This window comes from Lepisosteus oculatus, chromosome 4, assembly GCF_040954835.1.
Source record: "Lepisosteus oculatus isolate fLepOcu1 chromosome 4, fLepOcu1.hap2, whole genome shotgun sequence".
Classification (NCBI taxonomy): Eukaryota; Metazoa; Chordata; class Actinopteri; order Semionotiformes; family Lepisosteidae; genus Lepisosteus; species Lepisosteus oculatus.
In genome coordinates this window covers 61,092,358-61,116,086 of record NC_090699.1, presented here as the reverse complement: position 1 = coordinate 61,116,086, position 23,729 = coordinate 61,092,358, and the positions used below count along the sequence as shown (strand labels likewise).

Genomic DNA, 23,729 nt, shown 5'->3' with positions numbered 1-23,729 from the left:
CATACACTGCACATAATTCTAAAGAACTGCTATTTAAGCTGACAAAAGAATCGTCACTGGACTGTGAAAAGCCCCTATGCACAAACAAATGTTAACACATTTAAAGATGCATTCAGTTGTCTGTTGAGATGTGTATTATTCTATCCTAATCCATTTGCTAGGTAGCAGTATTGCATAGTGTGGTGGGTTTTGGGTTCAAGACACTGGCTGTTTTACCTTGAGTGAACAGGTTTAGCCCAATTTCTCCAGACCATCCAGCTGCAAGAATGGGGACTGGTGGGGTAGGCTCTGCATTGGACTGGTTTCCTATCCATCCAGGAGGTAGTCTTGTCCTCTCTGATCTCTTAATGCCATGGAAACCAGGATTGTGTCCGCATTGATGAGTTGTTGTGGCTCAAATACAGAGAGACCTACCTAATTCATTATATAACTGTGTGGGCATGTAGTTAAAAAAGTGTTAGCCAATAGAAGAAAACCTCTTTCAATAGCTATAATGTCAAAGAAGTTGGAGGAAAACTGGAGTTTAAAATACCCATAGTTATTGTATACATTAATATGCACTTTCATATTGCAGAACATTGCAGTATATGAGTTCCAGCCCTGTAGGTTATGTTAGGTTATTATCACCTGGTCTATTAATAGCTGACATTTGTTTAACAACTGCACTAAGCATTCAGACTTGCTAATGAGGCTGGAGAAGGAATTCCTTGGATGAAGAGAAAGTTAGAGAGATGAATTGTTGTCAGGAAGAATCTTAACATCTCAGTGCGGTGTGATTTGAGACCATCAAAAAGGCAGGGAAAGATTTGTTTACTGGTTAGAAGTGGCTGATATCTAAATTACAAAAGCTAGAGGGAAAAAGCTATTTTTTACATCTCTCAATTAGACTTGTGTACTCATTGTTAGAGGGTTATTGCTCTCTAAATAATCCGATTCATACTGCTTTACCACGCTTTTAACTTTCATTGGTGTCACGGGAAGAAAACAGGATTCTTAATGATTTCACGCACAGGTATATTTGCTGGAGCTCTGGACAAAGGAAAATATATATTTTTCAAAAGCAGCTTTAAATCACTACATTATATCACAAATCCTTTCCCTCCTGAAGTTCTCCTAATTGCATCTTATTTGTGTTTTTGTGAAAAAGACTACACCTTTTTACGCTCAGTTTCCAAGGCTGTCATCTATACCTCCAAACATTTTATTTCCTAGATATTGAAAAAAATAATATACAGTAAAATTATATTTTCTTTCTGTGTGGACTTTGTAAGTTCTCCTCATGTTTATGTGGGTTTCCTGTGGTTGCTCCATTTTCCTCCCCAAATCCAAAAACATATTGGTGGATTAATTGGATTCTAGGAAAATTAGCTTTAGGTGTGAGCATGTCTGTCTGTGTTCGTGTGGCTGCCTTGATGGACTGGGATTTTGTCCAAGGCCTACCTTGCTTTGTGCCTGTTGCTTGCCAGGATAGGAATTATACATCAGAAAGGTCAAAGATAAGAGAAGATCATTCAGCCTATTAATCTAATGTGGCTGAATTTCTCTGTGGTTCCCTGGGCAGTATTTTTCCACACATGAAATCTCCTTGTGACCCCTAAAACGGATCATTTACAAAAGCCAGTCATTCCTAACCTGCATGTCTTTGGGAAGAGGTACTATAGGAAACTGGAGTATAGTAGGCAATTTATAATTTATGCCAAACAAGGTCATACACAATTCCTGAAAGGCACACAAAACTCTTTCTTCTGTGTAGAAACCTTGAAGGAAAGACTCTACAGTCAGTCAATGTCCAAAAGTAGAGCTGAGGATATCTACAACTGACAAGTTCATTTTAGTGTAATTGATAGGTGCCTGCAGGAACTTGTGCTTGACTGTTGGACAGATGGTTAGAAACATCACATCCAATTCCCAGCACAGTGCAAGTGAACATTGCACATTCAAGGATAGGTCTTCCATTTTTGTCGTCACATTCTGTTGAGCAGGAACAATACAAAATCAAGTTTGCCTCTGGAGACAAAGACACATTGTAAACTCATTCTTCCATTCTGTCAGATTAAAAGGGACCCTAAAACAAGGGTTTGTAAACTCTCCTTTAATTAAACCAACCTTTTATGATACCAAAGGTTTGGGTGGGAAAATATTAGTATGCAGCGCAGCTATAGTTTATTTTAGGATGATAATATAACCCTGTCTATCTCTCCACATTGAAGTGTTGTTTTATGATTGCCAGTGAAATCATTCTTTCTTGATTGTGTTTGTCATAATGCAACCATTATTATTTAGTTGTATTTTGTAGGACACAGAATTTCCAGTAGTATGTTGTATTTTAAAAATATTTTCATTGTGCTGCACTTTTTGTATATTTTTTAAATAAAAATTGACATCCAGGATGTGAAAATTGTTATTCAGTAATTCACATTTTTATTAGAGAGTTACTATTATTTAATTATTCAATTTAGTTCTAAATCAGTGGTATAAATAAGTATACATTATATATACTGTATAATTAGATGCAACATTCTCATATTAGAAAAATATATTCATTCAAAAACAATTATTGTTGCATTTAAGGTTTTTGTTGTCATTGGAAATTAGGCAAGAATGTTAAGACTTAAATCTGCTCATGAAACAAAGTCATTAATGGCATAAATCAGATTAAGCAATGGTTAAAAGATTCTCCAAACTGATGATAAACCTGTATAAATTCAGTAAACCATAGCAATTTACTGTATGATAAATGGGAACCATGAAGATAGTACAGCACTTGGGAAAACTTTTTTTTAAAATTATTTTGATAGTGCTATACATTGTAAATTGTATGCAAAATGCAATATATTCATTAGTTATGAGCATGAAACCACAAACCATATTTTTGACATTAACTTTTATTAAAATCCCAAAAAGATATTATATTCCAGAAATTGAAAATATTGTTTCACGTCTCATTTACTGTATTTACATTACCAGAACAAAGAAAAAATACAGAATCCTTTTCCTTCAGTTCACACGGAAGAGGATGTCCTCTCCGCTCAGGAGAGAAAAGATCAGCGTTGGCCTCTCTAGTCAGTTCGGTAGCTTCATGCCATGCCAATCGGGTACAAGAACACACAGAAATCACAGCAAGGGACTTGAAGAAATAACATTTTCATGTTGGCCTTGTGATATTTACTCCACTCCTTTCATGAATTCCAGGAATTCTACAGAACCCCAAAAAAAAGAAAAGGGACTAACATGATTCAAGTTTCTTTTTCAAAAATGCATTGGATATACAGTAGGAATAAAAAATGACTCCCTCTTTATACAACACAACACTTGTCTTGTGAGTGTAGCCCCAGCATAAAAAAGTTTCATTCTTTTATGCTATGAAGTCAGTACGTTCTGTTTTTCAGTTTCCTCAAATACTATACTGTTATCATCCTATGATGATAAGGAAGCCAAAACTGTCAGTGGGAAGCAACTCAACCAATCCCATTATTCTTCTGGCTTCCAATGAGTGAAATGTTAAATCCATTAATGGTGATTTATATACAGTATATATACTGTACTTACCGTCGTAATCGATCTTTCCATCATTGTTTTTGTCTCCATCTTTCATCAGTTCTTCTATGTCATCTTCAGTAATGGCTTCCCCTGTGGCTTCCAGCATTATCTTTAATTCTTCAAAGTCGATGTAGCCATCTGCGTTTCTGTTACAATTATCCACAAAAAGCAGCCGATTTGGAAAAATCCAGAATTTACAAAAAAAGGTTTCTCTTTGCCATCTCTGAATACATGAATGGGTTTAAATGATCAAAGCCCATAAAAACAGTATAATCTCTAATCAATTCTCAACATGACCACATCCATTCAAGCACAGTCAAGCATAAATAAAGATTGAATACAGTTGATATTGAATGTCATCAACGTACTATTACTTGAGTTTCTATGTTTCTACGTAATGATAATAAAGCATCCATAAATATTCAGTAGTAATTTGGTTAGGTAAATGTTAGGGTTACTTTTAGGATTAACATGTAAACTACAGTGTATCTATTAATATATCATTAGCATTTTATGTGACCTTAATTAATGGTAATTTGAGCGTTGATAAAATAGATTAATATTAACATTAATAAATCATTATTTGTAGGTTTTAACCTACTGTGTTACACAAATTTCTTTGAGAGATTCCCTTTTGACAACAAGCACTTACTTATCAAACATTCGGAAGAGTTCTGCAAGTTCTTCTTCTGATTTGCCTTTGCTGTCATCTTTCATACACCTGACCATCATGACTAAGAATTCATCAAAATCCACTGTTCCACTCCCTACAATAAGAAAATGGTAATACTTCGGTCAAAATTAGATCAAAACTTTGACCCACCCAGTAATAGCAAACTCAGAAGCCTTTTTTCCATAACAGCTTTTTGTCTACTCGGATTTTCTGGTTTCTCCCCAGTGGAAATCTACTATGAAGTGCTGTAATGGGTTTATAATATGCACTTTGTAATTGGAGATATTTTTTTCATTTAATAATATGAGCTTCTACATAGATCCAGAACCTTTTTTTTGTGTCGTTCAGTTCTGTACTTCTGATGTATAGTACTACTGAGAAACTAAGAGAAACATACCTCCCAGTCTGTGGCCTTCTATGTAGGTGAGGGAAAATCAGGATATACAGTATATTTCTGAAGTGGGTTTTGAAAACTGTGGAATTTACGCAGTAATTTAAACTTGGATTACTGTATAGTGGATAACGACCAAGGTAACATAACAATAACTATTTATAAAAGTATTCTTAGACTTGTAAGCAAACCCACATACCTCTTTCCCACACACCTCCTTGATTAATATGTATTTAAGGTCATGAACATGTGCTACATGCAGAACATCTCACCATCTTCATCCACCTCATCTATCATTTCCTGTAGCTCCTCCGGGGTTGGATTCTGGCCGAGCATCCTCATGACCTTCCCCAGTTCCTTTGTGCTGATACAGCCATCCTCTGCATCCTGTACAAAGATGTCAAAGGCAGCCCTGAACTCTATAACAGAGAGGACTCAGGATTAGATAAAAGCAAACACGGGCAGTAGCATACAGGAGCGTAAATTCACAAAATGTGTATTGTAAAAATATTTCAGAAAAATGCAAACACACTACTGCGGTTTTATAAATTATAGGTTGTTTTCGATTACCCTGTTTTTTAGTCCTTTTCTGTATTTTAAAATCGAGCTCTTAGGGTTTCTCTGGGCTGCACAGGAACTCTGGTCATTGTATTAGACGTTTATTGAAGTTCAAAGTTGAAAAGCTTAAGATGGGAACAGTTGTGGATGTCTCTGTCATTGTATTATTGTAGATGGCGCTACACCTATGATTGACTCTGCACAGTGGGGACTTTAATATGAGGACTCTCAAAAGGTTATGATACTCTTAAAGCTGATTTTGGAGCCATAGATATCCACTTAGGCTAAACAGATCAAGGCAAATTGTTCTTCTCCCATTCTGGGACTGCTATTGTCTACTGACAGAAAGCAATAATGGAACTTCTGACAGAAAGCTAGAGTGAACAGCACCACTGCAACTCACTTTTCATTGTGAGTTGATACAGGCAATTTCTACCTACCACTTTTCTGTTCCTCTGTCAGCTGCTCAACCTGTTCCAGAAATAGAAATAAAACAACTTAAAACATGGATTTGTGTATGGGCTTTGTAGGCTTACAGTATATAAACTCTTTACATTCACCTGTACTTTGTATTTAAATTAGGCAAAAATGTTTAATGAACTGCATTAATGGCTCTAACAGCATGACTGAAAAAGTAACACTGCATACTGTAAAGAGCATGTACAGTATAAGCATAACTGAATTATGTACTTGAAAGGTGAATACAGGTTAAAGTTCACAGTTCAGATTTAAAAATGTTAAGGTCAGATTGACATCTATGGTAATGTCATGTACATCTGGAAACATTCCTGGCAAAAACAGGACCTTAGCAACCACTGATAGACATGGATTGTAGATAATCAATGCTGACAAAATAGCAGAACTTTACATCATACAACTACATTAAATTAATAAACCATAAACAAAGGAAACATAAGTTGTGTTTTAAAGCGTTTAGAAAAATGAAACAGGAATTGCAGGAACATCCACAGAGAATCAAGAATAATGACAGCTGCAAAACTTTATGGTTACCAAGAACAATTCTACTGATTTGCCAGTCAGGGGGATGCAGCGCATATGCACTGTCATTTTAATACAACTATACGCAATGAGGAATTGAATGACAATCTTGTAGCTGCCCAGGCTCTGACAGATAGCATTGGAATTTAGCCTTGAAGTTTTTATCTAAATCACAGGCTCTTCTACTGTGACCATACATGACAAAAGCGTAGCTGTCTGAGTGGTTTGCCAAAATTAGCCTTTGGAGGTGATCCTGCCATTTGTAGGCATGGATGGAGTCATCACACAATGATCTTTATCATTTCAGATTTTTCCGTATATGAAAAACAAATTATTTCAACATTCTTAAACCACATCACATTCGTTAGTACTTTCCCTTGCAAAACTACAGTGAGGAAAATATTCTCAATATTAATCTTAAATGTTTTAAATATTATCACGTACAACTGCACTCAGAAGCAATGAGCAAATCTGCATTTATTTTTATCTCTTTATTGGTTAAGGTACTGAATGTGATTGCAAAGAATTGGAATAACAGTATCTTCGTTAAAAAAATGATTTCACGGTGCAAGTGCAGTGAGGTTTTCAATAATAAATAGAGTGGCACAATTCCCCAGCACAGGTGAGAGATGTTTTGTGACCCATATCAACTAAACTCCATCACAGGATAAATGATTGTATTCCACTAAGTATAGAAGTCATCGCACAATCCAGAAATACTATGCTATTTGCACTTGTGTGCTTCACTGTGGTATTAATGTAACACTTTCCCGGCTCTATTTTCAGATGACACTCTCTCGGATGGAGTTTACCATTCCAACCACACTGTTAGGCTATGTCAAAGTAATTATGAAACAAGAGTATCTGCAGTACTTGACAGATTTCTGCAAACACCCAGCTAATACAAATGACCATACCATCCTGTTACCAAACAAGAGTTACCCGGAGAAACTGGGTACAAAAAGCAGCTGTGTTGGAGAAACCCATTTGACTCTATAGATAATATTCTTAGCATGCTATGTAAACTTGATGGATTTTATATTGTATGTTTAATTTGGGTATAATACATGAGTTTAAAAAAGGTTACATGCCATGTTTTGCCAAGAGAATTCTTACAATCTTTGTTCTCTGAATCCCAATGATTTCTGTCTTTCTGCTTCTGTCGATTCCCAGAATACCTCCGGCTTCAAAGATGCCTAAATGCTCTACTTACCGCTGCCTTGTAAATGTTGTCCATGTTAGAAGCCACTCAAATGGCTCCTAGTTACAGCAAAGGCGATGAGAGAACCACAGAGGAGAGCAGAGGCAAATCCACTCGACGGCAGCTTTATATCTGCCCCTCAGACCGAGCTGTGTCCCTCCCTGCCTCCCAGCTAACCCACCGGGATGTGGATAAATCGCAATCTCCCAGCTCAGATAAGAATGTAGTGACTCTTGGACAGCATACTTTGGAATGGAATGAACCAAATGGATAGCCATTCTTGTCGCTTTCCCCTAATCATGCCTGAATGGACTAGAGAGACACTCAACATTCCAGCGGGGGTATTACAGAGAGAATATGCCAGCTCAGAGACGAGCCAGAAAAGTCCTCCTACAATAATGTTTCAAGGCCATGATCTACTAATAGGGATACTTTTTTTCCCTTGGATTCAGTACAGCTCTGTTTTCAAGGCTGCGTGGCGAATAATTCTTCTGTCTCCAAGGCATTTGCATTAATGCCTCCTACACAATTGACAAGATGCACCAAGCACCAAACTTACAGAAATTAATTCAGAAATGAAACTTGATTATATGGTGTTTTCAAAATGATTTTGACATAAGCGATGTTTTCCCTTTTAAACAAGGGTAAAGGGAAGCAAGTTAAAAAAATACTTTTTATGTACTGAATTTTCAACTGGTGTTGTGATGAATATAAAAATCAGTTTGTTTTGTTTTGCTGGTAAGGGCTTCTCAATGTTGACTCTATAGAAAACAATAAAAATAAAGTTTTTTTAAAAAAAATACTTGATTGTTTCCACATTTGTTTGTATGCTTCCTGTTCAGTTTGCAAAATACTGTGCTCTAAGCCTAGGTTTTAAAAGATTTCTAGACATACAAATTCATCCTTGTGAAGGTCTGCAATTTTTAAAGCCACTATTCAGACCTTCGCACTTAGTGGCTTTCAAGCAATTTTGTTTAAAATTTGATGAGGAACTTAACCATAATTATGAAAACACTGTTAATTATTAACTAATTAATGTAAGGAGACAGTGCTGTACATAGCCTAGAAACATAAAATGTTACGTCTTGTGTGTACTTTTAAAAGGAAGACAAAAAGAGGACTAGAACCTGACAGAACCTGACTAAAAGGTCGTGTCTAATTTGCAGGCTGCTTCGACGTCTTTTAAAATGTACTCCAATTTCTTAAATTCGTATTTAAACGGTCTTGGTCTTTTTATAAAGACCAAAAATGTAATATGTACTGTTTCTCATGTGGCGCAGTACAGTTGTTATACAATATGCGCATAGTTTTAATTCGAATTCAACAGCCTAGTATTAAACAAAACTGAACTAAATGTGTCGCCGGTGAAATCAAATTATTCCGACAAAATGTAATAATGTAGTATATCCCTGGGGCGCTGAATTAGCATTCATAACTGTGAACACTTGAATTTAACGCATGAAACCAACTCAACAATACTGACGAATTTAAATTAATTTCTGAACACGAAAGACTACCATTCCCACCATGCAACACGCCATTTTACATTATATAATCCCCCCCCCGGCCTGCATAAAATGGAAGGCAGTTGTATATAAGGTCACAATTTAGTCAGTTTAACGTCTTTAACATTAGAGTTTATATGATTAAAAACCTCTTCTAATTATTTCAAACACAGGGGAATACAAAATACATTGCAGTTTGTGTATAGTACGTAGCACGCCAGTTTATATATATTACATCTTATATTACATTAATATTCCTGTATACCAAAAGGCAATGCTTACTTAGTGTAACGCACTGTGACCTTAATAATGTACCCAGTTTTGTTCTTCTAGGATGCGCAGTCTGTGTCATTTATATTATATCAAACGAGAACCCAAACAATGTTGGAATGGTTCATGGTGAAATATATGATTTTCAGGAAAAGCAAGTAGTTGTCATGTTCGCTATCAGTCGAACTGTAAATGTCTTGCTCGATTTACCATGGAGTAATGTAAATTAACATTCCTGGAGGATTATTTAAAAATAATTTCCGAATAAACAGGAATTTAGTGAAATTCATGACCATTTCGTAAAAACCGGACTATTTTTTAACAGTCTGTTTCTTTTCAGACGCTCCCTGAGTCTTTTTCTGGGGGGAAGGAAGTCCCTACTATTCACCGAGGAAGGGAAAGCAAATGAAATCAGGTGACAATTTTTTTTTTCCAATTATTATTTTGTTTCAGCGTTTTCTGTTTTAATGCATTCGGCAGTGGAAGAGGTCCCGCTTTTGAATCTAATGTAAAAAGGACTCACGTTAGTAAGTATACTCGCTGGAAACGTGTTAGGGTTTTCTGAGGTTTTTAAGTAGTACTAGCAACATAATCATATATTACGATGCACATGACTGAATATTGAAACACAGTTGTGTGTTATAGGGAATATCAATCTTACTGCTCTTCTTCTTTACATTTGATATAAAATAAGAACTGAGCTCTTATATATTAATTAAAGTCCGATTCATACCCACTGCATTCCTACAGTATTCATAGTTATTATCAAGGGGATTGCAAAAAACTAGAACCGTGGTCCTTGTCAAATGTAGTTTTCATCCTTTCGAGGAAGTGAAAATAGTTTGTAGGTGATATTCTAGCTTCGTATTTTTACATAAATCTCCAATTCGTTATGAGGCGTTTAATAGATTTCACTGAATGCTAAGACCATAACATTGTTTATTCATTGTTCACATGTTCATTGTCAGTATGAAATGACAGTAGTGTTTTATGTGGTTGGCGCAGTTTATTTGGGTAATTTCTTGTTTCTCTTCAAAATTGAGAAATCGTTATTTCACGTGTGCATTCTTTTTATTGCAAATAAAGACGACTGGTTTCCTCACCAAAGAGACCCGATAATAACTTTTTGATTCTCACGGTTTGGGAGACCAAGGTTGTTATTATTTAGGGCTGGTAATAGCCTTTTTTGTGTTACGTGATGCGTTATGTGCATGAAAATGAGGATTGTCACCTTGAGGTCAAAGGCGACATCAGTTTATCAAAACATATTTACTGTATCTGAAGTGGAATTTCCAGTTTGTTTCAGTAAAAAAAATAGCAGCTCTTTTCTTATTATCCGAGCAGATATTGGTTGGTTATAATGGTAGAATGTAAACGGTCTGTTTACATGTGGTGCTGTAATAAGATGGTCAATATGGTCCATAGTATGGAGTTATGAACTTGACGGTAGTAGTACCATGCACAGGCACCAGTAGATACCAGTCAATGCTTTTTGATTTGTAACACGATGTGTACTGTGTTTATATTTTTCAAGACGTGTGGACAGTTTAGCATTGTAGGAACGAGCTTCATGAAATAGGGCCTGTTGCACGAAGTGTTACATTGCACGACTTTGTTGCGGCACAAGAAAACATTCTAATGCTGTTTAACTTACTGTATAGTAAATAAGGAACCCCAACAGTGTCCATGTCACTTTTAATTTAGAAGGTGTTTTATTTCTTCTTAATAAAAAACGATGACTAGATAAAGGATTAATAAAATTACCCAATAAAGCAAAGACAAATATCTGTAAACCAAGCAGTCATTCAGAAACCATAACTGGCAGGCTGAGACCACTCTGGGTTCTTAGGGAATCTCCAGTTCCCAAACATGTGATATTTTTACTTTGCTGTGTAAATGTAAACGATGAAGCTCGGGAGGCAAGAGAAACATCTTTCTCCAGGCCTTGTTTTGATGGAAACATACTGTATAGGCAGTGGATTGTGGTGTACTGCAAAAACATATACAGGAGGAGCATTTGTGTAGAAACTGTGGTCCTCAAAGTACACGGGCATATACTGTATGTGTCCCTGACTTTTTTGGGGGAAGCTGAAGTAAACAGCACTATCTTTATCGTCATCTCCCCTGTATGCTGTTTCAAGTCATTTGACCACAGCAAGGTTAGTTTCGGCAGAGTGCCAAAAATGAGAGAAAGAGTTTGCCCCCCCCGCCTTCTTAAAATATGAATGTCACTCAAATATACGAGTGCAGGGACTGTTGCTGCTGGCAGGAATTTGCAGTGTGAAGAATTTGAGGACCAGTGGTATAACAGCTGTTTGCCTATCAGTCAGCAGCCTAAAGGACACTGAGTTAGACAAGGTGTGTGGTAGTGTGCTGGATTTTACACTTAAAAGGGTTTGTCAGGGTGCGGTAGGTCAGGGGAGAAACTGTATATTACTTTCATAGATGTAGTAACAAGTAGATTTAACAAGTAGTAACATCAGCATTCCTTTGTTCCACTATTCACCAAGACTTTCAACGCAAATGTCAAGGGTAAACACAATTTTGACTCTTACAACCCACTTGAGTGCAATATGTTTTGTGATGTGTTTATAAATGTTACATGTTGTTACAGTATGTGTTATACATGTGCAATAGAGAGATGTATAACGTTTATCTTTTAAATAGAATAATGTGCAATGTTTTTCTTTTCTTTTTTTTTTTTGTCTGCATTCTATTTAAATGTACAGGAGTGCTGTGTGTCCATAAAACAATTTCCTCAGGGGACAATAAAATCTTATCTTAGATATGTGTAGCTTTCTAGACCCTCAAATTCACTCTGAATTCAGTTTCTCAGAATTTGATTCAATGATGAATATTGATTCCGACTGATGAAGATAAAGAAAGTTGTGTAAAGGTGACCTGTTAACTGTAATTTGACATATTTTGTTTTTTAAGAAGGACAAAATATTGTGGAGTATTGGTCAGGGCTCTGGACTTGTACCTGAAAGGTTGTAGGTTCAAATCCCAATTGGGATTATTCAGCAAGGTGCTTCATTCAGACTGCTCCAGTGATTTCCAAGCTCTATTAAAGGGTAGAAATGTTTGCCTGTGAGTGAAAGTTTCAACTACTATGCATAAAAAAATAAAACCATCTTCCTTGCAACTAGTATGAGTGAGCATGATATAATGTAAGGTAGTCATTGTAAGGATACACTGTAGTAGAGGAGCAATATGTGCTTTTAACCTGTTGTAGTTTGTAGGGTGTCGATCGATACAGTGTGATTTTATATCCCATTGCAGTAGTTGAGCGTTTTTTTACTAGGTGTTGCCTTACATTTTCATTTCTTGTTTGAGGTTTTGACCTCCTTAAAGGAATTCATGTGATCTGTCAGTGCAGTCATAAGGGAATATGATTTGTGAAGCTAAAACTTTCTTGTAATAGGTAGGCTCCGTTATGGAATAGATGGTTTCTGGGTGAATGGCTTTCTTTGCATATCATTTTCTCCTTTTTCCTGTTGGAACTACTGACCTTAAGTAGTTTGCTTCCATTGTTTCTCTGCAAACAATGGATAAGATACAGCCATCAGTTTGTTTTTGGAAGGACATTTTCTTATATGTTCATGTATGTGGAGTTACCTGGATTTAACTAAAGGTTGACTGCAACCATGATGACTGCAACCAAAAAAAAACTGTTTTATAAGTTTTGTGTATGCAAGGTGGATGCCTCATAGAATTGATCATTTACTGGATGTAAATTAACTGAAATAATCCCCCCCCTACTGTGAAAAGGCCACAATATTTAATGTGATTGCTATATGTTTTTTTACCACAGCAAAAGCCCATAATGTTTTACAGGGGTCACTACTTGAATAGAATTCAAAGGGATGATACCGTTGATTTGGGGATGTTTTCATTTAGGGCAAATTTGATCCAGGTATGAGCAAATTTGCTTTCAAAACACCTTCGACTTTTTAAGAATGTTTTGAAATGGAGGAAACGTGAATAATGTAATATCTGCTGTATTTCTGTGTAATGACATTAACTTGCTATTTTTACATTAGTTCATACATTTTCTAGTTCATAAATTTTAATACTCTAAAAATAATAGTAAGCATGACACCTATATACATGTATATATGGATATCTGGATGAATGTCCTACTTTAGATTTGCTGTCCTACTTAAAACCACAAATGCCTAGAAAAGTGTCCCATCCTGGTGGAACCAGTATTCTGAGTGGGTCACTAAGTGTGCGCTGTTGGTGTCATCAGGCAGGACAGTTGCAGGATGTTGGAGGCTGCGAACACAGTGGTGAGGTTTGCTGACTATGGAGGTGAAAGCTTAACCCTGCTACCAGCAATCGAGAACAGCTCTGTGTCCCCAACATGGCAGCCAGACCCCGGAGCTAACATCTCCAAGCCACACAAGTGCCTTCAGATTCTGTTTGAAGACATCGGCGACTCCAGGTGAGTTTCCTCAATTTCAGCCTGGTGAGTGATGGAAAATGAGTAAGGATTTTATGCATGAATGTGTAGCCAAAACCAACAGGCTTTTTTCTTCTCTTGTTTTCTGGAAGAAAAAGTGTTGACAGGGCTTTCTTGGGTAGGAAGAGTGCAATAAATCATGCATGTAACTCGTCCGGATTAGTTTGAGTAAGTCAGATTAAGTTGAAGCGTTAGACTAGCTGGATTCTTCCATAGTTTGCTGTTCTGATGAATTCCAGTCATGCCTCAGATGAATTTGTTAAAGGTGTTTTCTTAAGCAGTCAAGTTATCAGTTTATTTTAAAAAGGCCAGAAACCACAAGATGCCTCTCCCTCAACCATGGGGTCAATCAAGCAATGTTTTTTTTTTAATTTTTACATTGTTAAATTGTATTTTATTCTTCTTGTGTCTAACTCCTCTATTCCCTTTACTGCCACTTCCTTTGCAGAGTTCGATTCTGGGATCTTCTTCTTCTTATCCCGAATGTGGCATTCTTTGCGTTTCTGGTCTGGAAGCTGCCATCTGCCCGAGCCAAGATCCGTATTACTTCCAGTCCCATTTTTATTACTTTTTATATACTGGTGAGCACAATAAAAAAATAAGAAATGTAATACGAATTAATCCTTTAAGTCAGTAAGGCTTAGCCATTTTCTTTCAAAGGTTTTGAATTCAGAGGTGCTGTTTATGACATTTTTGAATCCCCATTTAAAACGATAAAATAATCTCTCTGTTAAACTCCCAGCCGTGAACTGGATATCCCAAAATACTTTTCTCAGCAACTGAAACAAAATGTCCACACTGTTGCTAGGCTTTACTTTTGGACAAGAGGTTCATGTGATTTTTTTTTTTAGTTAGAACCTGTCTTTACTCTAGAAGTGAAGGATGAGCATAAATATTGATTTTACAAGTCAGGACAGAAGTGATGTTGCTTTCCTAGATTGTTGTCTCTGATGTATAGATCTTGTATATAGCTGGCAAGCAATTAGGCATTATATTTCCTTGTGCTGTAAAGATGTATATGGTGACACAGATGTCTTTATGGAAGATTGAAATAAATATATTTACAAAGGAACAAGTAAGTTCAGCCGTGGAGCCTTCTTCAGGTGTGAGTGAACCTCTACCCACCTGAACTACTGCAATATATTAACAAGATGTACTGTGTTTGTTTATCGTGCCTGCAGAACTTTAGCTCTTTAGAATGATGATTTGCCTGAGTGGTTGGACAGATACAAAGGGTTCACTGACTTCTGGGTAACCAGCTCTTGTCTTTCACTTCCAGGTGTTCGTCGTAGCTGCTGTTGGAATTACCCGTGCTGTAGTCTCCATGACTGTTAGTGCTTCTAGTGCAGCTACCATCATTGACAAGGTAGTGCACATCCCTCACTGTGAATTTGTTTTGGGTAGTATCTAATCAGGTGCGTTCAGCAGTGGATATGAACTTTTATATGTGACCTATGTAGCTTAATCTGAGAAGTATTTGTTTTACGTTTGTAACTCTGTTGCACTAAATGGTGAGATGCAACTCTAGAGTGTAATGATTGTGTTTGGCTTTGTTCCTTTTGCCTTTTACCCTGATTTTACCTTGCAGTCCTTGTAAAAAGCATTAACAGTAAAACTGCTTTTTTTACTGACCACTTCATAGCTCTTAGGTGAGAAACTGATATTTGCTCAAACCCTTGTTTTTGCAGGTTCTTTGGGAGATAACACGATTCTTCCTGCTTGCCATTGAGCTCAGTGTTATCATACTAGGTCTTGCTTTTGGTAGGTCTCGCAATTGGCAACGTTACAAGTGTAAAAGAGTGAAAAAATAATACATCCGACAGGTATTTCATGTTAGTAAAGTTATTTCTTAATTATTTACTGGTCATATTATTTGTTGTATTATATTTTTGGAGAAAATCAGAATGGTTTTTATCTCTGTTACAGTACATCCATTAGGTTTTCTTTTGTTTATGCTAATTCATCAAACAAACTCCAAAAGCATTAGCAAACTGTTTTATGTGCACACTTGTATTAACACCCATTAATACTTTTCTTTACTCTCTGTTTACAGGTCACCTTGAAAGCAAATCAAGCATAAAGCGTGTCTTAGCGATCACTGCTGTGCTGGCACTGGCCTATTCTATCACTCAGGTATAGCAGATTTTTGGGAATAAAGGTTCATCCAGTGTTTATGTCTCTAGAGTTCTTGTGAGTACCCACCAAAAATATTTGCTTTCCTTTGGTAACTTTTTTTCACTACACTGTAAAAGCTTTTAATCAGTGACTGGGTATAATTGCACAATACACACATACAACATGGTGAGTTGTTTGTACAGTTCAATCTGGAATGATTCTAAACAGCTTTGGGCTTTGAAAAGTGACTGAATCAAAGTGACTTAACCAGGCTTAAAATGAAGTATTAAAGGGTATTACTTAGGAAATATGAATATCAGTACATCCAGAGGAGAGAGGACTGCAGGTAGTCACTTTGGGGTGGTGTACTACATAAATCTGACTTTGTCTTGATGTCTTCAGGGGACCTTAGAGATCCTGTACCCAGATGTCCATCTCTCAGCAGAGGACTTTAACATCTATGGCCATGGAGGAAGACATTTCTGGCTTGCTAGTTCCTGCTTCTTCTTCCTGGTACTGAGAATCAAAGGCTGGGGATACCGATTGCTATTGGAATACCCAATTCAAATATATGAAGGAGAAATATTATATTATAAACTATTATTTAACTAAACATTTTTTACTGCAGATTATTGTGCTTTATTTTTATGTTTAGGAAGTACAAGAAAATTGCACTTCAATGTAGTGACACTGATATGTTTGATACTTCACTACCATGTACCTTAGGAATAATTGATAATTGCACTTCAATAAAGTATGTCATATTGTTATAGTGTGGGTCTCTAAACTGCAGGAAGCTTATATGTATGTTGTTTTTTTAACTCCCAGGAGTATTCAGTTGACAGCATTCACACAGCTGAGAAATAAATCAGATTTTCGGTCCTGAAAGAGAAAATTAATTAGTTAATTAGCAAATAAAAATACATTTTTCTGTTAATAAAGTCATTTTGCTTAAAGTGTTTTTTTTGGGTAAGAACATCAGAAAACCTACATAAGCTGCTTGGAGGGATTCAAAGTTTTTTTGCCTTACAGATCTATTCCCTGATAGTCATCCTTCCAAAAACACCTTTAAAGGAAAGAATATCTCTTCCATGTGAGTATCAGTTCACATATTTGACCAAGATGATGGTAGTGTCCTGAATTTGGAGTGCAAAGTATTTAAAAATGTAAATTAAAGCAGCAATTAACAGCCAGTGCAGTTTATATTTAAAAATTAACAATGAAATATTTTGACCAGGAGGTAACATACTTCACTTATTGCTGCAGTGACAGCAGTTGTATCCTGCTGGCTTTTGAATTAAAATGCGTTGCATGCTTTTAAATGGGTTCTATTCCGTTAACACTTATTAAGATTTAGACAATATTTGCAATGGTATCTTATATACAATATTTCTGTCTTTATTTTATAAGTAACATACATTACCTTGTGGGACAAAGACCGCATTTGTATACTTCATCAAACATACTTCATTTGTATACTTCATCAGTCTTTTACATGTAAGAAGAACATGCTAACTATGCCATTATGCTATGCCAGATAGTTTAGAGTTAACTTACAGCTAGAAATGACATGATATGGAGTTGCAGTTGTAGAACCGCATAAAACATGATGCCTTGTACAATGAATGAGGCCTGTGTATTTTGCAGCCAAGAAGAGTTTTTATGTATATGCTGGTATCCTGTCATTGCTGAACCTAGTACAGGGTCTGGGCAGTGCATTACTGTGTGCGGATATCACAGAAGGACTCTGGTATGTATTTGTTGAGGTCTAATCGCTGTCGTCTTACTCCCACTCTCCAGCAGAAAGGACTCATGTTTGTTTTAAGCGATTTTGCGCTGTATTTATTACTATACCTAGAAAAAATATAGTATTAATGAGAACCACAACACAGCATGATGTATGTGATTAATTAACTGAAGTAGTATCTAGGCTTGCATTTATAGAATTCCAAAGGCTTTATAAAATTACTTGATAAGTGCTGGATAGCAAAATGTAATCATTTAACCACATTAGCTGCAATGTGGCGTAGAACTGAAGGACATGGATTTGTAAGAGTAAGGTTATGGATAAAAATTCCTGATGAGGCAGTGACAAAAAATAGTTATTGCTTTGTTTTATAAAATTCTTTTGATGAATGAAACTAGGCCCATGGATTCAATTGCTTTAAAACAGAACTTTACAATTTCCGGATCATGTGATTCTGTAAGGTCTAACTTTTTTGTTGTTTTGGGGTCTGTTTTAACAGCTGCGTTGACGTGACTACGTTCCTATATTTTTCCGTGTTTGCTCCCCTGATCTACGTGACATTCTTGAAAGGATTTTTTGGGTATGTAGAGTGTCCCTTTTGGTTTGTTTAATGTGTATGTTAAGGTTTAATGTATGATACGTTAAGGCTTTTATTATTTATCATCATTACCTTCATTTAATAGTTTATATCAAAGAGTGCACAACTCTAATCCTGGAGGGACTAAAGGTTTCACCTGAACCCACAATCGCCTATTGAACTCATTATTTACTTGGTTGTTTGCTAATAGCCTTTCCTTGTTCTTAGGAATCTGGATATTTACAGAGACCTATAAGACATCCTGGGCAGTGGTCCTTAAAGGGAAACTGCAGTTCCAATTTCTTAGACCGGTTATTAAATCTTGGTTACAGAATAAATTAATCGACATTGTAGAAAATTTTACAAATTTTGAATTACACACGAAATCTGGAACTTTGTAAAAGTACTTTAAGCTGACGTTTTGTCGCAAACTTTGAGTTCTGAATTGCAATGTGATGCGGCCCTTCCTGCTCGCCTGTCAACATAATAACTAATGTAATGTGATGTACAAATAAGTACAGGGTGCACAGCAGGCATTTCACCACAGAAATGTTCCAGTGTGATCTGCATGCAGATATGCAATATTTTTATTGAATTAAAAGACATGTATTCACAATGAAGTAAAGCTGCAACATGTCCGTTTTGTTGCCTTGTTCTGAGTCACAGAACATGGTGTTGCACATACATTACCTGGAAATTTAGTGTATTTTGTGATGTCAATTGGAGGTTTTACAAGTTGCTGTGTACAGTTTATTTTTAATGTGGTTTGAAATGCACTCATCATTGGTGATTCTTTCTAATCCCGAAATATAAAAATGTCATCGTGGTGCTTTTCAAGGCCAGAATGGAGCTTCTCATGCTTATATAGATGTGGATTCTTGGAGACATGCATTACTAAGCTATTGCTCATCTAACAGTACAAAAACTCATACTTGAAGTCTGAATCCCCCAAATTCTTTAAATCATTTCTTAATGTGAAATGGGTTTACAAAAACTCATTGAAGCTATGTAACAGTTGACATCAAAAACTTGTAAAATTAGTCATGTTGAATGAAAGGTGTAGCATAAAGATGTCCAATTTTATGTGTTCTCCCTTTATATGAAAATGTAGGGTCGAACAGTAGATTCGTTCCCTACCTACAGTAAAAGTGTATTTGTTTTAATGTTCATAATCATTATCTGTTCTATTGCATAGAATAGACATCATTAAAACCTATTGCACAAGCAAAACATTTGATAAAGTCACAGCTTTGAATCTTACTCTGGCAAGAATAAGTATTTATCTCTCATTTCCTTCTCCAGATCAGAGCCAAAGATCCTGTTTTCCTACAAATCCCAGATCGATGAGCCTGATGACACAGATGTTCACCTTCCCCCGACCTATGGTGTGGGCAAGAAAGATGGTCATGAACCTGGATTCTACTCCAGCACACAGATAGATACCTCGGGGTCCTACTTGGATGATGTCGCCTCAGGCCCTTATCCTGTGGGTAGCATTAACAGTATTGATAGTGACCGCTGGAGGGCCATCAATGCCTAGAATCCAATCCAGAGGAGGGGTAGGATTCTGCACCTCTCCAGGAACAGTTCTGATCATGAAATGTAAAAGACCATGTGCAGGATTTTATAAATCCATTCATGGGGATACTTAGCAACATGGATGTTGCTTTTGAGCAAAGCAGTAAATGTACAGTATATACATTCCAATCTGAAATTTGCAACAGGTAATCTCGGCTCCCTGCTGTCCCACATGAGAAAGGGAAATGAGCTGGCAGACATAATTCTCAAATCATTTTGCCTCACGGTTTTTGCCAAGTCATCCTCATTTTCTCTCAGACTCAGCATTTACATTGTATTACAAGTGATTCTTTTATTTTTTTTAAAAAAAGCTTTTAACTAATGCTTTATTGATGGCGTGAAACACTGACATACATGCTGCTTTGATTATATGGGAAATAAGAGACTTTACTGGAGTTTCTTAGAGGGGTTAATTTAACTTAAATCGTCACTTAAGAGTTTTGTTTTTGGTGCTTCAATGTAATAACACTGCTATAGCTTTGGCTGTAGCAAATTCACCAGAGGGGTTCGGTTTGTAGAAATTCTAGTCAACATGATTTATGGAGCAGTTGCAAATGTTCAGCCAAAACAGTAATTTATCAGTTAAATGGATAAATACCAACCAGTGTCAACTAGCTTATTTCTGTCATAAATTATTTTTTCCCTTTTTATCCTGTAATCAACAGCTGCTTTGTTACTTTTTCCCTGATATTAAGGGAATTTAGAAAAGTTGTGTTTCCATGGTAGGACCAGTGTGCTGGAATTTAACCACTTTAGTGCACTAAAAGAAATTCTATAGAAGAGCATTAAAATATAAATAAGGTGTATGAGAAAGAGTCTTATTTATTCCTATGTGCGCATAGTTTGTAATTAATGTTTGATGGACCCGCCCAGTAAGACATTGTTTTAATGAGAACGTACTGAACATCTGATTAAAAAATACTTAAAATTTCCATAACTGTAATTGAGAACCAAGCAGATGTTAATTGCACTCTGAGAAGCAGGATGGAACTCATTGTTTCAGCTGTGAATCCTACCTCAGGAATGAGGAGGCTGAAGAAGGATCCATAGCTAAAATATGTGTTTAACTGTTTTTTTTCTAATATTCAGTGTGGAGCTGAAAAGTAGAAAGAAATCTTTACTGGTTCCTTTATTGATTGCATGGTGAATGCATGAATGCAGTCTCCTGCTTTACTTGTACAAACTTGGAACATTTTCCCCAATATCACTCTATGTAACCTCCTCTTTTGTTTAACAATTTTTATAAATCGGGATTGCATACAAGCTGTGATTTTTAACCGTGGTAGTTCCCTGTTTGTGTTTTGGCCTTTACAAAATCTGGAGCTGTAACCTTATCAGTAGCACTAGAAATGTGTTGCTGTACTAGTATTAGACAAATAAGTTCTCAGAAAACTATATGGAACACTCAGATCCAGTATATCAGAAATAGAAGGATACAGTGTCTTGATATTAAGTACTATTTCTCAGCACTGACACCTCTTGAATAAATATTTTTTGCTTTAATGATTCCCCTGAAATGGATTATATTGTTATCAAGACTTCTTCAGTAGTTAACTAGTTTCCTTAACTTGTAAGGCAATAATCTGGGCTGGATTTTGCATCTGGAAATGCTGGACTTTTGCGTTTCAGGGAATAGATAGGATGATGTGGATTGTTACATCTGCTTGTACAGTGAAGATGAACATTTTTTTTGTGAGCCGTGAATTGGAAACATTTGTAATTTTAATTATTTTTGAATACTGTATTGTGTAAATCTGAATTGCCAAATCAGAATATTTTTGTGCTTTCATAGGGTTTAACAGAGGTGCAGATGTCACAATTACAGCACAAGTATTATACAATGTTTCTTAGCAAGAATTAAATCCATGTTTGGCAGTGAAAAAGGTTTTTGACCTGTGTGAAATTTAACTGGAAAGAGTACTCTAACTTTTGCACTTTGGGCTAAGCTTCTTTGGACTGCGTATTTTATTAAAAAAAGAGTGATTGAAATATTTAAATATAGACCACAGAAACTTTCCCACTATGAGATTTTTCTGTTTCTTAAATGTTAAATGATACACTTTGTTTTGAATATTGTGACCAAATTTTGAACTGGCCCTTTAATATGGCAAATCTGTGTTGGGATTTTGATGCAGCATAATAAAAGTTGCACAGGGAAATGTTTTCAGAGGAAGTTGCCTCTAATTGAAAAATATTTTTCTCCCATGGAATTTGGTCTGGAGCTGAAGACTGGCATCAAGATAGATGAATTCAAGATGACCCTGGGTTCTGTTGGAGGTATTTGACTGGTGGAATTGTGGAGGCTTGGAATTTGTATTAGGGCAGGGATCAACACAACACTTGATTCATCATTGCAAGACCAACATGAAAGCATGTAAAAATTAAACATTTTTTATTAAGAAAATGGTTTTATTTAATTGTATGTATTTCTATAGAGTATTATTGTGGTATGTTAAACATTCCTAGAAAGTGATTATTAAAAACGCTTCCTGTCTGCCTGCTTTCTATTTCTTTTGTCAATGTTTAGTTAGATTTTGTTTTGCCAAAGTAGAAGTAGAAAACTCATGGTAAGAGGGAAAAACAAATCTTACATATGCCTTAAAAGCTGAAAGCTAACGTTTTGTATTTGTTTCAGCTGGTTAAGGAATAAACAGTGTAATGTGCTTACATGTATAAGCACTTTTATATCCATTTACAGTATAATATACAGTTACTTGAACAGTACTCTCAAGTGGGTTTGAAATCTATGATCCAAACTCCCAAGATTAAATAATTCTGTAGGCCTACTGGAATTTGGAAGAAAAATGCAGGTATATACTTTTTCTTAGATCCGCCTTAGTCTTTACTTATCGTTTCATCCAATTCCATGGAAGTTTGAGGTTGGAAGCTGTTCATGGTATGAATGTGACAAAGTAAATATAGGAGTAATAGCTTTATTTCATAAAAGAGGAAGGTATACATAAATTAAAACGGTAAATTAAACGAGAAAGTTGAAGTGCAAAAATGAGTTTTAAGTCCGGATTAAAAATGTTGAGGTACTTGGAAAATCCAATTTGGTTTAGATAATCATTGCAAATTCCCAGACAAATAGAATAGAAAGCAAGATTTTCCAGTGTTCAAAGTGTATTGGGAAATTAAAGAACTCCCTCACGTTCAAAGGAAGTGTAGGTGTATCTGGAGTTCAACAATGATATGATGTGATGTTCACTGATGATCTCAAATGCAGATAAATTATAGGTAATACAAAGGGGGCAGGACTGTTTTTTTATGGCATAGCATTTTAATGCCTCTGTAATTCTACAGTCTGTGTTTAAGCTTTACAAATGCTTTAGTTGAGGGGACACAAACAGTCAATAAATAGCTAACCCTTAAAAATTAGGACTGCTGTATGTGGAGGTAGCTGCCAATACACAATAAAGAGCTGGAAACATTGGTATTTAGGGAGTAATAAGGGTTTCTAGTTCCCAATTTTCAAATTCCCTCTCGGATTGGGACGCTCTGTAACCTAGACATACTAAAACGTTGAAATGGAGTGTAATTAAGGCTGTCAAAATCAAGTAAACATGAGATGTGAATTAATGTGCAGACAGATTATTAGTTTACTAGTTTTAAGTTTTGATGGTTCAATTAGTCAGACCAGCATAATTGTCAAAAACGATTTAGTGCCAACTCTGAAACTCTTTGTTTTTGTATATAATTATAATGGTACTATATAGTAGCCAGCAGCCATATCACCCTGCAACTCACAACTGGCAACCCACTGAAGCTAAGCAGGTGTGAGCCTGGTCAGTACCTGGATAGGAGACCTCCTGGGAAAAACTAAGGTTGCTGCTGGAGGAGGTGTTAGTGGGGCCAGCAGGGGGCGCTCACCCTGCAGCTCATGTGGGTCCTAATGCCCCAGTGTAGTGACTGGGACTTATATATATACTGTAAAACAGGCGCCGTCTTTCGGATGAGACGTAAAACCGTGGTCATTAAAAATCCCAGGGTGTTTCTCGAAAAGAGTAGGGGTGTAACCCCGGCGTCCTGGCAACATTTCCCATCAGCCTTTATCAATCATGGCCTCCTGACAATCCCCCTCTATAAATTGGCTTCATTACTCTGCTCTCC

The 23,729-nt window shown here is 36.2% G+C and overlaps 2 protein-coding genes across 4 annotated transcripts; one reads left to right on the top strand and one right to left on the bottom strand.

The window, feature by feature from the left end:
- Positions 1-2,869: 2,869 nt before the first annotated feature.
- LOC102688510 (troponin C, slow skeletal and cardiac muscles) lies at positions 2,870-7,582 on the bottom strand. Its single transcript, XM_006631009.3, has 6 exons — positions 7,375-7,582; positions 5,603-5,633; positions 4,877-5,023; positions 4,193-4,307; positions 3,550-3,686; positions 2,870-3,197 (listed from the first exon to the last, which is right to left on the bottom strand). The coding sequence occupies exons 1-6, from the start codon at positions 7,396-7,398 to the stop codon at positions 3,166-3,168; spliced, it is 486 nt and encodes a 161-aa protein (XP_006631072.1). The 5' UTR covers positions 7,399-7,582; the 3' UTR covers positions 2,870-3,165.
- A 1,371-nt stretch (positions 7,583-8,953) lies between these two features.
- On the top strand, positions 8,954-22,113 carry tpra1 (transmembrane protein, adipocyte asscociated 1). 3 transcript variants are annotated; one of them, XM_015348317.2, is made up of 12 exons: positions 8,954-9,072; positions 9,478-9,552; positions 13,390-13,584; positions 14,051-14,183; positions 14,882-14,968; positions 15,291-15,363; positions 15,656-15,735; positions 16,120-16,230; positions 16,750-16,810; positions 17,365-17,467; positions 17,964-18,044; positions 19,344-22,113. In XM_015348317.2, the coding sequence occupies exons 3-12, from the start codon at positions 13,406-13,408 to the stop codon at positions 19,579-19,581; spliced, it is 1,146 nt and encodes a 381-aa protein (XP_015203803.1). In that variant the 5' UTR covers positions 8,954-9,072; positions 9,478-9,552; positions 13,390-13,405; the 3' UTR covers positions 19,582-22,113. The 3 variants fall into 3 exon arrangements, with proteins under 3 accessions (XP_015203803.1, XP_006631071.1, XP_015203804.1); XM_006631008.2 differs by lacking the exons at positions 8,954-9,072; positions 9,478-9,552 and adding an exon at positions 9,559-9,664; XM_015348318.2 differs by lacking the exons at positions 8,954-9,072; positions 9,478-9,552 and adding an exon at positions 11,239-11,669.
- Positions 22,114-23,729: the final 1,616 nt, after the last annotated feature.